The sequence below is a fragment of the Momordica charantia genome (genome assembly GCF_013281855.1).
Source record: "Momordica charantia cultivar OHB3-1 chromosome 8 unlocalized genomic scaffold, Mcharantia_2.0 BLBB01000008.1, whole genome shotgun sequence".
NCBI classification, from domain to species: domain Eukaryota; kingdom Viridiplantae; phylum Streptophyta; class Magnoliopsida; order Cucurbitales; family Cucurbitaceae; genus Momordica; species Momordica charantia.
Genome location: NW_028275166.1, coordinates 13,830,800 through 13,846,789, shown reverse-complemented (window position 1 = coordinate 13,846,789; position 15,990 = coordinate 13,830,800). Strand labels below are relative to the sequence as shown.

The following is a 15,990-nucleotide window of genomic DNA, read 5'->3' as shown; positions in this document are numbered from 1 at the left end:
ATCAGTGATAATGGAAGACAGTTTGATAATGCAACGTTTCGAAATTTTTGTATGGAACTGAGTATCAAACACATTTGTTCATCGCCAGCGCACCCACAAGCTAATGAACAGGTTGAATCAGTCAATAAAATCATCAAAAGGACTCTGAAAACCAGATTAGGACTCAAGGGGCTGTGGGCTGAAGAACTTCCCAGTGTACTGTGTGTGTATAGAATGACACCCTGTACGTCAACTGGAGAAACACCATTTCATTGTCTTTTGGTTCTGAAGCAATGATGCCGGTAGAAATTGATCTTCCATCCCCAAGAATAGAACAATTCAATCTGCCCCAAAATGATGAATCCATACAACTCAACCTCAATCTATTGGAAGAACATCAGGAAATGGCACGACTACGGACAGTGGAATATAAAAATCGGATCGCCCAATATTACAACTTGGAGGTTAAGGAACACAACTTCAAAGAGGGTGACCTGGTATTGAGAAAAGTCATGCCAAACACGAAAGACCCGACCAGTGGAGTACTAGGACAGACATGGGAAGGCCCGTACAAAGTTACAAAAGTAGTTCGAGCAGAAACCTACGCTTTAGAAGATCAATGTGGCAAAACCCTACCCCATCCATGGCACGTTCAGCATCTTAAGATATGTTACCACTAGCTAAGTAGTATATTTTTCTTATTAGACATGCGTGTCATCTTTTTTCAGTAGGTTAGGTAATTTTCTTTTATGGTCCGTATTTGCTTATCTCTTTGTTGTATTTAGTTCTTTATTCGAGCAATTCTTTGAATAAAGACCTTCAACAATTGAGATACGGTTAGTCCCATAGTACTTGAGCATTTATGTTTATTCTAAACCAAACTCCTCAAGTGGGGGCATAAATAAGTTAGTCTACGGTTGGTTAGAAGCTCAAACTGGGACAGACCTAGAAGCAGGCCAACAGGCTGAAAGCCAGTCAATAAAAGTGTGGAAGTAGGCCCAGCAAGGTCAAAACGTAAAACAGGTAAGCGAGAAACCAATTAATAGAACTCGGGGTACAAAACCATTCGACAGAAGCCAAATGGGTTAGAAACCCGATGGTGGTAGCGCTGACCCGGGTAAAAGTTAAATCCCAAGGTTAACATCTAGTGGATAAGACTAAGCATATAGCAAAGCCCCAAGAGGCTCGTTTGCAACTAGCTAAGTCAAAAGAATATAGGGGCAAGAAAGACCAGCCCATGAAACGACAATCGACAACGACAAAAAAATATCTACCGAACTTGGGGTATAAAATCAATGGCAAAAGCCAAATAGGTGAGAAACCCAAGAGTAGTACAGTCAAAACTAGCTGTATAACAGAGCTCGAAAAATTTGACTACAGTCAGTTACAACATGAAGGCATGGGGGATAGTCCGTAGAGAGAGCCACTCATGGAGAACCAAGCGACAGGTACTCTCAATATAGAAGTCTTGATATTTTATCTATATCTCTCACCTTCGATTTTGAGAGTGAGGGCTATTATTAGGGAGATAACAATAGAACAGACCAAGTGATAAAGATGAGGTCAGACTGGGGGTAAAGGACGAACTGAGAACTGTTGACCTGGGTCAAACCAAGCTGATAGGGGGTGACCCCCTCGGCGTCAACCAGGCCTCGGCGTCGAGACCTTCTCTGCCATTGGTCGAGAGCACTCCTTCGATTCTGTGTCGACCTCTGTGCCCTCCGACCGAATCTATCTTATCTGGACCCCTAATTGGACATTAGGCCCACAACGAAACATATGGCCTAGAAGCCGAGATCACCTGAACACCCTAGGGTTCGACTTGTGTAAACCATAAAGGGATTGAGATTGGATTGGGAGGATGAGCCAAACCCTAGAGGTACGAAAAACAGACCCTACTATCTATACTAGACCACTTTGATACTGACTTACGCATCGGAGCCCGTGTGGTAAAAACCACACCGGTCTTAGGGTTGCTTATGTTTTGCAGGTCTCGTCAATCTCGTTTGTTCTAGGAAATTGGTGCAAATTTGGCGGAATCCCAGGTGACCAAATTTCTGCATCAACAGCTACTTTCGTTGAGTACATATTTAATGCATATTAACATTATCAATTAAGCAGCTTTCTAAATCATACCCTTAAGTAGAAACCTTCATGACAATGTAAATCATCTCAATTGCTTTTTTTTTTTTGTTAAATTAAACCCAAACAAAGATTAAGGTTAAAGCCTGCACAAAGTCCAGGTTCATTAACTCACATCCAAGCCAAGATTAAGGTTAAAGTCTTATTAGGCAAGATCTTTTACATTCTTTTCTCCTCCCTCGTCCACATGCATTCCGCTGGAATCAATTACTCCTCAGTAGGAAGCGACAAATAAATTTTTTGTTTGATAATAATCCTTGTACTAAATGTTAAATTTCTTCAATTAAATTTTATTGTTTTTTTATTTTAGTTAATTTTTGGAAAATTGATTTAGGTCGGGCTAGTAAATTTCGTAGATTGAGCCAACATTTATTTTGGATCACTAAAGGTAAATGGCTCTTCTTTCGGAATGTCTTAGGGCTAGGTTGGAAATTTTTATATGATATTTTGAATGACTATATGATGGATGTTGTTTGTGAATTTAATGTTATGGGAAATTGTTGTGTTGCATTATAGAATGTTTAATTATGGGACCTAATACATGATTATGAATATAAAAATATTTTTTTATATAAAAAGTTTGTGGCAATCACTCTACTGTAACGCACAGACTAGACTTAAATAGAGGACCTAGGTGGGTGAGACTTGGCTTTGTTGACTAGGTGCCAACTACCATCAATTGGGTAGAGTCTCCCAAGAAACCCACATATGTACCATAATAGAGTTGCTATCGTCTGTGTAGGGTTGGATTAATTGCTCACATTGACCAAAAGGAAAAGGAAAATGAAAATAATTTGACTCATAAAGATTCAGGTCTCACGATTCATGTTACATTATGTATATGTGTATGCATATTTGACTCCGTTAGCTGGGTTACTTACTAAGTATCTTTAATACACACCACTTTCCACTTATTTTTTTAAGGGAATAACAAAGATGTATGTGTAACGAAGGTAACTGCGGGCTATGCCATGGGTTTTCGCTTCTGCATTAGTTTCATGTTTTATTTTTATTGTATTAAGAGTTATTTATCCTAATATTATGTTTTATATAAAACTTTCTATGGATCCCAAATAAAGCTTTTTTATTTTATTTTGTAAAGTTATGTTATAAAATTGTATTTTGTTTTGTTTATTATTATTTTTTAAAAGGCTTTTAAAATATTGAAAACAAGCTTGTAGTAACGTCTCTAAGAAGTTTAAGTCCCAAAAAGTCGAGTTATTACATATTAGCTACAACAAAATTGCATCATCCTAGAAAAGATGGTAGCCGAGAGGGTAAGGTATTTTGGAGATTGTTGTCGAAGATCTCACAGTCGCATGATGAGTCTTCGATTTTCAACTGCTCCAAGTAAAGAAAAAGATAATTTGTTACTAAAAAAGAAAAAAAAAAGTAATACATTTGAAAAAAAAATGAAAAAAAGTTGTTGGCATAAAAAAGTTTAAGAAGAAGAAAGGTTGATCAAAAAAATTAATACATTTTTTTGATTAATCACTCATTAATCAAAAAAATTAAAAATTAAAAATTAAAAATTAAAAATTAAAAATTAAAAATTAAAAATTAAAAATTAAAAATTAATTAAAATAATAAAAGAAGAGGAGAGAGAAATTCAACATCTCTCCCCATCTTCTTCTTCCTCCACACGCACCAAGCTGCTTGAAAATGGCGGTACTCCGACGAGTCGACAATCATGCTCTTCAACTCAATCAACAGCGCACGAAGAAGACGTCAACTTCTTCCAATGAGCAGTCTTCAACAACTATTCTCACAAGCAACAGTGGCAACACTCTAATGACCTGTGCGTTTACTCCTTGGGTGGGCTGTAGAAACTTCTCATCTCCGACCGACCAGAAACTTCTCCTTCTCAGTGTGATAAGAAACTTATCAATGCACCAGCTTATGAATAGAAAGAAGATTAGAAGAAATTGAAGGAACATGTAAAATAGTACGAAGAGAAATAGATGAATTAGGAGTGTGAAGAACACCACAACCTATATGAGATAATGCCAAAGATTGTCCACTACCCACTCCAACATGCTATCACCAGAGTATTCAGAAATAGAGGTGAGATGGCCCAAATCAGCAGTGACATGCGCATTACAACCGGAGTCGGCTAACCATGGGGTGTTTGGAACTGCAAGTGTAGAGTAATTATGATTGGCAACCATAGCAGCCAACTGAGCAAGTGGATGGCAGCCTTGAAAGCTATAGTTCATACGGTTGAAACAGTCAACGCAAAGTGACCAGCCTTGAAGCAAATTTGACAAAAAAATTATGGTAAACGTATCAGTTAGAGCTTTAAGACCAGCAGGCCCCAAAATACCACGACCACGACCAGGAACACCATAAGAGGAACCAGAGAAAGTAACTCCATATAAGTTTCCAAAAAATCCAACAGGATTAGGGTTCTTATACTTGGAGAATGATCGATTTTTAGAAAAGTCACGGCCGCGGCCCATATTAGGATTGATATTCTGAGATCTTGCGAATTCGCAAAAAGCACCGTTGGAGAAGAAAACGCCTCATCACGCTTAACCTGTTTGTCAAGAGTGGCTTCTTCCGAGACAAGGAGAACATGAAGTTCTTCAAAGCTAACCGACTGTGATCGAGTGCGCGTTGATGTACGAAAGACGCTATAATCAAAAGTAAGACCATTCAATGTATAGATGAACAAATCTTTATCATCAATTTGAACAAAACATTCGATAATTTGTCCTTAAGTTCCTTAACACGTTGAATGTACTAATCAATGGATTTTGAAGGCTTCTTGGTAATAGACTGAAGATCAGACTTCAGGCTAACAACATTGGATCGTGAATTGGACGAATAATTTTTCACAAGAGTATCTCACACCTTATTCGAAGTATCGCACCCTACAACATTTGCAAGAGCAATTGGTGGAGGAGCTTCCGTAGTAGATGGAGGAATTGAGCCATCAATAAAGCCGAACAGTTTATGAGCTTTCAAGATGGAGTTCAATTGGAATTTCCATAGAATGAAATTAGAGGAATCATGTCGAATGGATACTAGGTTACAGAAGAATCGAGAGACGCGAGTCAAAAGGCTTCTGTATTAATTACAACTGATTACAGAGGTTTATAAAGGCTTTAGTAATCATTCAATGGAGTCTGGACCATATTTTACTTGAGCTTCACCAACATATATATAGGATTTGAAGCACAATCTTTGTGTCAATTACATTGATTTGAAATAAGTATTTTCGGGAAAGATAGATTTTTGCTTGCATCCCATAGGATTTGAACCTATACCAAAGGTTTAGAAGACGTTTGCCCTATCCATGAGACAATAGATGCTTTTCATTCCATCTTTTTTTTTTTTTGTATTTTTAACTCTTGTTGGTAAAAAAAAATGTGAGAATTCTGGAAATTTCAAATTCAATCATGCATTACATTAACTAATACATGAGTTAAAATTAAGTAAATTGAAAATTTATATTTGAGTAATTCTATATTAATATTAATTCCATTAATATTTATAAATTTATAAATTTTATAAATATTAATAGTATAAAATTGGAGCCTAAAAGGGAGACCTTTAATTGCGAATCAAAGTTCTAAAGATGCTATACTCAAATTGTACACTTGCCAAAATCTTGACTCCAAATTTTGTTCCAATTTCAAATGTAGGTAGATTTTATTGGATGGATTATCAAATTCAAACCAAAATTTTGGCAAGGTTTTGATTTTGGTAAATTCTACCAAATCAAATAAAATGACAGAGTACAAATTATTCTTCTCCAATTTCAAATATATGGATATTTTTTATTTTGGTATATTTTATCCAAATCAAATAAAGATGCCCAATCAAAATTAATTGTCTCCGTAATCCTGAAATATTATGCTAAATTAAATCCAAATCATGACAGAAATTTTGGCATAAATGATAAAGAGCCCCAATCAAATTAGGATTGCGAATCAAGTCCAAATGTCCGAATCCTTATTTGAAATATAAAATTCTCCAAATGAGAGAGCGGAAGTTAAATAAGGATGACATATTTAAATTATAAATGTCATCCCTTATTAAAATTTTATACTCAAAATTCATTCAAATTATGATAGAAGTTTGGCCAAATACAGAAATTAAAGTTATTGGCTAAAATTGATTATTTGGTAGACAACCAAAACTTAATCATTATTTTGATTATTTGACACAAAGAAAAGATGACAAAAAAAAATCAAAATTTGGTGCCAAAATTGATATGTATATTAAATCAAAATTATGAACCATACTTCATATTTTGGTCAAATGTCACATATTACTTTTTCGAAATCACACACATACGTGCATAAATCTTGAAAAGGGACAATGGTTGACGGAGAAATAACAAAATTATGTCATGTGTCTCTCTTATGGTTGTTTGATGGAATCAACTAATTGGATCAAACTCATAAAGGGATTGGGCTCAAAGCCCATGACCCATTAAGCCCATGACTCATATAAGATCACCAAAAAAACTCTATAAGTAGAGGGGTCACCTCTTATTCGAGAGTTTCAGAAGAAGCCAGAAGAATTGGAGATTCATGGCCCTCAGAGCATTCACAATCGTCGAACAAGACTTGAAGACCTAAAGATTACGAGAGTTCAAGGATACTAAACCCTCTCTTCGCCAAGGAACCGACTGAATAACTCTTCTCAAACAACAAGACTTGAAGATTTCATCAAACTACGAACTTCATCGAGCTGCAAATTTTGCCAAGCAAGTCTTACTTTATCAAGTTACAAGCTGAAGAACTCCATCAAGCTACAAGCCAAAGAACTCCATAACAAGCTAAAGATCTTCAACAAGCTAAAAACCGAAGACTTCAAAGATCATTCAACAAACAAGAAGCTAAAGGCATTAAACTCATTTATTCAAGAACAAGTTCACAAGTCCTTGATTTAAAGCTCACATCCGAGAGAATTAATCAGAGGATTATACAAGAGATATTGTAACACTACAAACATAAATACAACACGAGTTCATAAATTTGAGCTATCTCTTCTTTGAATTTCTCATCGAACAATGTAACCTAAATTTTTGAAAGTATTAATTGGTAAATTGATAGTTAATTGGTAAATTGATAGGTAACTCAAAATTTGAACCTGAATTAATCACTCATAAATTGAGTTTGGCTCAATTGGATAAAGCATGTATCAGCAACTAGTGTACTCGAACTCCACTTCCACTCATTGTACTAAAAAGGTAAACTCCATAAGATGCACTGAGATTTTCTAGGGTTTAGTCCTATGCATTGATTTAAATTTACAATGCTCATCGATGTTTAAAATTCAATTGGACAAATTAAGCCTAAAACCCAACTTGAAATTAAATTTTGAGAGAACTAATCTACCACACCAAGTTTGAAAGTAAAAATTGATTTTTTTTTTCCTTCAAATTTCAATAATCATGAATACAATGGAAGAATATAAGTATATTTACTCCCAAAAACACAATACGGTGAATGGAAGTAGTTTTGGCGAGGACAAAAGTGTAGTTGCCTATGTCAAAAACATTCTCATGCACTCCCAAACATAACCTGCGAATAACAGATTGCTCAATCATCTTTTAAATCATAGAGGTTGCACCAAAAGTTGAAACCAAATGGCAAAATGTAATCATCAAGTTCATGATCAGCTACATATAGAGCATTTAAGAATACAAGAAAACACAATGTACATTTGAGCATTTGAGAGCAGCAGTGTGGAATATGGCCTTCTTCAGAAACAAACTAACTTTTCACTTACTGCAAACAAAAGGGGGATTTCATTTCCTAGTGAACCAGAAGCAGCAAAAAGAGGCCATAAGATCAAGCGAAAGAGAGCAGGACAATAATAGAGTGTAACCAACCAAGCCTGCAGCAATTCAATGGTAAATATTTCAACTCAAGAAAGTTATAACAATGAGCCCGTAGTATAAAGTTTTGGACACATTTTAGCCAGGGCAATCACAGGTTCTTCACGCAAGATAACGGTACAATTTTCTATCTTCTTTGTCCCTCTCCAAAAACTCCCTCTCAATAAGAGATTCAATTCGTTTTTTAATCACAACGGGGTTGGGGAGGAACCTTGACTGCAGCTGCTTTGTGACTTCAGTGACGATGTTATTGTGATCCAATACCCGCCTCGCCTTCATTATTCTCACAATCGCTGCCTCGATTTGTGGTTTCCGGTCTTCCTCTACCCTCTGTCGCGTTTCCTGGTTTTCTGGTTCTGACTCCCTTTGTGCAACCACGGTACCAATTTTCACCTTGTACAACTTGCTGGTGAACTTGTCGTTGAAGAAAAATGCATCATCTTCAGCAATGTCCTTGCTCATTGGCTCCTTCCGGAGGACATTCCTTCCTTTCACACAGGCCAATGACTGTAGACATCTTTTCAAGTCTACAGTCGGAATCTCTGTGGCCTGCTCGATGTCTCTATAATTCAACCGATCAGTGTTGTTGAACAGCATTAGCACACACATCTGGTACGTGGAAACATTCAACTCATGCTTCTGGCCCTTCCCAAAGGTAGCTTTCAGATCGGCTGTCCCCATATTTGTTTGCCAAGACAATCTCCGCCCAGTATGTGTCCCGAGGTAGTAGTTTCTAAATTTCTCGCATATCCCAAGAATTTCTGAAGGAAGGTTGCAGGTTGTACTAGCCTGAGTTGGCCACGACCCTGTAGTGAGGACCTGCACAACTAGCGTGGGACCCTCTCCTAACTCAGCACCATATCTTGCATAGAAACCCTGCATCGTATCCTGAGATGTCTTCATATCAGTGAACATACCCTCCAATTTAGAGGTAAATTGGTACCCACACTCTGTTTTGAGCTTAACAATCAAACTTCTTTCAGCATCGTCAGAGACAGTTTTCCCTGACAGAAGTCTCTTGGCTAAATGTTGCTTGTAATATTTCTCAAATACATCTTTCTCTTGAAGGTAACGGAAAAGCATCATAACCTTGTCTAGCACAATTTCTATATCCTCCTCACTAACCCCTCTCAATCCTCTACGAAGCTTGTCGTCCACAAACAAAGAGATAAATTCTGGAGATCGAGCATTCAGGTTGATAAAATATTCAAATGAGGAATTCAAAGCATTTTGGAACGTCTTGTCATTGGTGAATGCCAAGCTGATAACCTTGTCGTATTTATCCTTCAAATCAAGGAGTCGCTGCACATAATCCACAGGATCTTTTAACCTATCTGGGTCAGTCACCAGCTGCTTACCCGTATCACGAATGTAAGATGTCATGACATCTCTTACTATGGAGAGTCCACTCGGTACACGACGAAACAAGTTATACATTCTGCCCAAATCTTCATATTTATCATCAACAAACATATTTACTAAGCCTGAGTTTTCCATATGGACTAATCTTTGCATGTGACTTTCTATCATCTCTTTTTCCACCACACTGGTTATCTTGGGTTCACTTCTAGCATCTAAGTAGTGGGACACTCTTTCTATTTCTTCATTCAAACGTCTCTCTGCCTTCTTCAGGTAATCACCACAGTCACAAGACTCAATAAATTGCTGAGACTCGAGACGGTAAAAGTCTGCAGAGACATCAAGAAAATGCTTTTCAAAGTCTTCTTGGTAAACAGAGGAACCTAAATCCATAAGCATCTTTATAATGTTCCTCATTAAACCCCTGTTTATTACTTCACCACTCCTTTCCATATGCACAAGTTCAAGAAGAGTATCTCGAAGCCTGGTCTGGGTTTTGCTCGAGTGGATGACAACATCCCTCCATAGATTCAAACCAAGCTCATGAACTGGAGTTTTACGAGTGCTTGGGATGAAAGTTCTATCCATGTACATCAATATGTCTCGGATCATTTGCAAAGCCTTGTTGTGGTCTGCCCATTTCCTGTTCAATTCTACTAAAAAAAGTTCTCCTTGAGCTGCTTCAATTGCTTTGGATATTTCTTTCAGATGAAATGTCATTGTGGTCACAAGTCCAGAGTAAAGTTTTTCACCAAATTTGTGCAGCACCATATTGTACGCGTTCCTAAATGTATAAGATGCTTGATCATCAGGAGAAGAAAAGAAAAACATTTTTTACACGAACAGGAAAAACACTGAAAAAGGCTCAAAAGCAATAAAAGCAACAGGGTTCCTACTAGAGCAGTAAAATACTTCAAGTTTAAAAAAAAAAGTTGAAGACTTCTACAACAAAGTAGTTAAACCCCTGTAAAAAAGTCAAAAACTGGCTGGTAGTGCAGCTTCCACAACAAATTGTGTTTACTTTTTCTCATTTGTTGAAGCTACTTACTGCACAATCCACATGCAAAATAACTTGATTTTGAGCGAAAAACTATGAAGCTGATGCATTTCATTAAATAATAATCCAATGTCCACTAAAAATAGAGAGAGAGAGACGGAGGTCATGGAGAATATGAAAAAACAGATCCACATAATGGCAATTAGAATTTTTTTCTTCTGAGTACTGTACTGTTGTCCATTCAAAATCATCTTCACTTGGCATTTTAACCAAATATTATATAACATGCACAAAGCACAAGTTAAACAAAAACACACTAATTTAATTTAATTATGCACAAAGAAAAGTTCATCCTCCTTCCAATTACAACACCGCTAGACAAACTCAATATCACCTCAAGCCAAAAATACAAAAGATTTGGTCAAAGTTTACATGCTAAAATTGGAATGGATCTGATTACAAAATCTATAGGTGTGATGATAATTATCACAAGTAATCCGCGCAGTTATCCTACATGCATATAGAGGTGATAAGGCATCAGGAGTGAATAGCATGAAGGCACCACCTTCTTTTCATCGATAAAATTAAAGTACAAAAGAAAACCAAAGGAGTTCACAAAAAAGCTATTCAATTATTGCTAAAAACAAAAGAATCATATTTACAAAAGAGGGTGGAACGAGTACACCATGTTCAGGTGTTAAAGTGCGGTAACTTCCATATTTCCTCTCAATTTCCCTTTTCATAAAAATTCTGGAACTTTTCTCATCATATCGACCAAAGGCTATTCTTTACTCCTATCCACCAAATAGAATGAGCTTTCCGACTTGAAAAGAGACTGCCACAAAGCTGAAGTAAACATTCTTTTATTTTACTGTGGAAACACCAAGGTTGAAGTCATTTAAAATTCAGCCCCATATCTTCTGGCAATTCTCACAGTTAGAATACAGATGACGACCATTTTCCTCTGCTTTTTCACAGAGGCTGCATATGATAGGGTGGAGATAAACATGAGGGATTTCTTTTCTGGAGATTATCAGCTGTATTCATGCCTTCAAGAGCCAAATTCTGGACAAAAAATTTGCCCTTTTTAAGAGCTTTTTAACTTTAGATTGCTTCGAACAGCAGCATTGGGAGGGCAGCTTGGAACTTTTTGTCTCTATGATAATATGGATGAAAATTTGAGTTAGTTGAAAAGATTGCCAAATGATGTCCTTTCCAGGTTATGGAATCTCGAGAGAAAAGATGGAAATCCTCCAAGCAAGAATAAAGTTGCAGTGCAAGTGTGCAACGAGTCGTCAGTTCTCAATCATTCAAGGCTCTTCTAACATTTAGGCACCAACTTTTGTTCTCTTCCTTCCAACAGACTCTGAATTTAAACAATTTTTAATCTGCCACCTGGTAAATTTTGGAGAATCTCTCCTTAAGAGGGTTTTCCCCCACCCATTTGTCTTCCCAAAATCTCACTTTGCCTCTGTCTCCAACCTTGAAATTAAGATGCTTTCCTTAGGCCGACTGCAATTGTTTATGAAGTTCCAAAGGCTTTTACTGATGCTTTCTTTGTGAATCCCATCCTCTACTGGCAACCTCATATTTGCTATCCACTATTAAACTCCATAATAAGTCCTCACCTTGCCCAAAAGAAATCTCAACTCCACTTAGCTACAAAAGCAATGTTCCACTTCTTCAAGTTGCCAAGACAGACCACCTTCCTCTTTGATTCAAGAGAGAAGTTTCCCACTTGTAAGGTGGCTCCCTTCTTCTGTACCTATTCTGGTCCAAAGAAAGTTTCTGAACTTCTCTTTCCAAGAGATTTGTTACCTCCATTGGCATTTTACACGAGAGATTAACTTTGGTCCTCTCAATATTGCACAATTACAAAAGAATTTGAAAGACAATTCTCGGAAGGCTACACATCAATATGATTGCCGGTATCAATTTTACACTAAATTGAACATAAAAAACAAAATATCATGTATGCAAAAATGAAGCACTAGCAAACAATGTCTTAAAAAGAAAATAGTCACAAGCTTAGAAATAGGAAGTTGAAGGAATTAAATTTTGTAGCTTGCAGCCATACACTTTCTTTAAAAAATAAAATAAACTAAAAATAAAAAACACAAAAAAAGAACAAAAGTGCACACTTTCAAAATCAGAACCAAAATATGTAGACGTTCAAGATGGACCATGAAAGTAGGGGAAAATAGTAACGGCTTGATGGTAAATTCTGCAAGTAGGTATGCTAGCTACAAATTGTAATTTGTAGCCAGATTGAAGATCATAATTTAATAACTATTGCAACCAAACCTTGATGCCTCACAAGCCGTAACAGTGGTATTAATCTGTTTAATCTAAAGAGGATAACAGATCACAAGCAATAGAAAATCTAGTTTCATTGCATATACTTGGTATAAGAGCTCCATCAATCCAAGGCCCAAACATGGCAGGACTAGGTAAACTTGCACTCAAGGATGATGTATTTCAAGTGCTGAAGGTGACTTGAGAGAAGCTGCATGAAAATGCAACAAGAATGCCTTGGTGGGAGAATTATCAAAGCAAGTCACTACCTTGGAGACGGCAGTATCCAATCCTCAACAGGACCACAATAAACAAGCAAACACTAGCTACCATGACAAAACAACATGGATGTTTGTATCTTCAACAAGAAGAACCACCTGGTAATGTTTGGCAGAGAGTGCTCGGAAGACTCTGAAATCTAGAAAGATTAATAGAGAAGGTTAACCAATCTAAAATTCAATTTCCCAGATAAGAAACAAAATTATTTGATTGCAAAGGTACCAGAGTGCTTTCAGTTCATTATGACTATTCCTGGAGCAAGTCTTGAGTACTGATTAGGAGGGGTTTGAGAAGGAAGAAAGCACTTGGTTTGGTGCATCCTATTTAGTATATTTTGCTCCATGAGCAATCTTTTGAGTACAGATTCTATGTATGTGGAGGAACGGAAGTAAAGAAACTACAACACTGCATAACTATGATAATATTCTAGCTACACCAAATGGCTCAAGCAAGCTAAGGGTAGCCAATGATTCAAACTTCCCATATGCAAGGCATGTCACTGACCTTCCAATAACAAGAAAGAAACAAGTAAATTCCAATGCTTGATCAAGTGTTAGAAACTGGTTTTGATGTGGTGTTCAATGTCGCCCATAAATGCTAATCAGCAAAAGCACCGAATAGCTTATGCCCAAAGTCTTTATAAGGAGAGAGAGACCCATAGTAGTAGTAGCCTAAAGGCGAGAGAACATGAATAGATTGAGGTTGACAATGGTGATCAATTAACTTGTCTCATTCAATGCATACAATTTACCCATAAAATTGAGGCCCATGATCTACAATATTCTACCTTTAGTACAAGATGCACTAGAAATGGGCTGGTACATAGTAATATTGTAGACAGAGAAAGTAGAAAAAAGGTTCCATCTCCCAAATTTTGTTCAACCTTCTCATCTAGCAAATGCACACCCACACCAATACAAAGTTTAATAAATCAAATAGGGATGTGAAGCATTGATTACTTAACTGCGCACTATTTCTCAATAGTATTTCTTTAATTGTAGCAAGCTGGAAATAAATGTTAATCACACATCTTATTGGGCTGAGCTCAGCAATATCATGTACAAGCCACTCATTAAGGAAGAGATAATACTATAGAGTTCTCATGTTGGGGGAAATATGTTCTACTGTGCGTCCCTAAGGCTAAAGCAGATTTCGGAGAGTCATAGAAACCATGCCACCTATTCCTAGTTGTACTTGAGAACGTTCCTAGATGATCATGATAAGTTCTTTTATGGGCTATACTAGTTAAAGGAAAGCCTGTTAATCAAGTGTGTGGAGAACAACTTGAAGTACTGGGAAAGGACAATTGGTTGATCATATATTTGTTGATCTAATGGATTTCACACTAGCCCCGATGAGTAATACTCAAATCACATGGCTTATATATTTGGATCTACCTTACCAAACCTAGCTCTACCTAAATATTACCTAAATCCACATGGACATCAAATCCCCATCAACAAGTTCAAGACCTACTAGAAAAGGTCATAACAAACCTAGTCTTGTCCCATTACTACTCACACCACAGAAAGATGAAATGTGAAGGATGAATATTAAGTACACGATAGCACTAAACAAGATAATTGTCAAATACCAAATTACAATACAAACTTTAAAATAGACTTGAGCAACTACGTGGTTGCACTAATTTTTCTAATTACCCTACGCAATGAAAATCATCAATCAAAAGGGATGAAAGAAAGATGAAATTGTGGATGAAAGGACTATATTTATCTTATGAATGGCTTATAGAGAAAAGGATTAGAGAAAGATGAAAGGTAAAAGAAGGATTATAGAAAACAACAAGGATTGCACACATGACTTATTATGCCATTTGGGTCAACTAATACTCCAAGAACTTTTCATGAGGTTTATGAACCAAGTTATTCAACTTCTCCCCAATTAGTTTGGTGTCATTTAGCTTGATAACATCCTCGTGAATAGCAGATCCATAGAAGATCATCCCGAACGAATACACAAGGTTGAATAGCAAATAATTGTTACGCCCTACTCCAAAAAGCAAGATGCAAAAAGCACTCAACCACTACATAGAGGTGCAACAGAGAAGTAATCTGAGAATCACTACTCAAATACAAAACTCATGGTGCTTGTTGCACCCTTTAGCTCCATCCATCCAAAAGTTGCAGTGAAGATAAAATAAAACAACATGGCGTAGTATACCAGTGAGACGAAAAAGGAGCAGAAGCAACCTGTAAAGCTCTTCGAAGCTGAGCCCGCTGGCGTTATGATTGTATATCTCATGAATTGCATGTTCCAAAATCTTCCACGTCTTCTCGGCATATTTCGGATCCACCACGACCCGGTGTTTAAAGGCCTCTATCTGGAAATTCCTCTTCTTCTGCGCGCTCATGGCTTGCGAAGATCGGATCCCAAGAAACCCTTAATCTTGATTGGACGAAACCCTAGGTTTTGAAAACAGAGACGGATCAATTTTCAGCGATGGAGCAGCAAGTAAAGCAACAAGACGATGATTTGGAGAAGATTTGGGAAAAGGGGGGAATTAATTATTGACAGAAATGAGAAATTTGACGAGGGGAAGAACAGGGAAACCTTTATCTGGAGGATTTAAGAAGAACCCGGATGGTTTTTGGTTATGAAACCAATAATTCGAGAAAAAACACAGAAGAATAGAAGAAAAAATTCTTACTTTTAATTGAAATTATCCTTTTCTTCTCCACCTGGTTCTCTTTTTCCTCCAATTTAACTGAGATGGCTGCCCAAGCTTCGGGCGGATGGATCAGATCCGTCAATTATTATTATTATTTTTTTTCTTTTTCCACAATATTAGTTTGGTTAAACTACCAATTTTGTTAGAATTTATTTCCATTTAGTTATTTTTATACAATATATCGTAGGTCACCATTTTTTTTTGTTGGAAATATATGTTAATGCTGATGCTCGCTTTCACATGTCTATCTTTAAAAAGTTTCTCATATTTTAAACTTCGATCCACTCTACAAAGTTTCGAAAAAAAAAATAATTTATACCTCGGAACTGAAAGGTTAAATCAATTAAAATTCTAAACTTTAAACTTTGGAAACCGAATGATTAAATATAATAATTT

At 36.7% G+C, this 15,990-nt stretch overlaps 1 protein-coding gene across 3 annotated transcripts; it reads right to left on the bottom strand.

Moving 5' to 3' along the window:
• Window positions 1-7,975: 7,975 nt before the first annotated feature.
• Window positions 7,976-15,723, bottom strand: LOC111005128 (cullin-3A). 3 transcript variants are annotated; one of them, XM_022276520.2, is made up of 3 exons: window positions 15,574-15,723; window positions 15,116-15,328; window positions 7,976-10,118 (listed from the first exon to the last, which is right to left on the bottom strand). In XM_022276520.2, exons 2-3 carry the CDS (start codon window positions 15,274-15,276, stop codon window positions 8,078-8,080), a joined length of 2,202 nt encoding a protein of 733 aa, XP_022132212.1. In that variant the 5' UTR covers window positions 15,277-15,328; window positions 15,574-15,723; the 3' UTR covers window positions 7,976-8,077. The 3 variants fall into 3 exon arrangements, with proteins under 3 accessions (XP_022132212.1, XP_022132213.1, XP_087983572.1); XM_022276521.2 differs by having other exon boundaries at window positions 15,477-15,619; XM_088127446.1 differs by lacking the exon at window positions 15,574-15,723 and having other exon boundaries at window positions 15,116-15,558.
• Window positions 15,724-15,990: the final 267 nt, after the last annotated feature.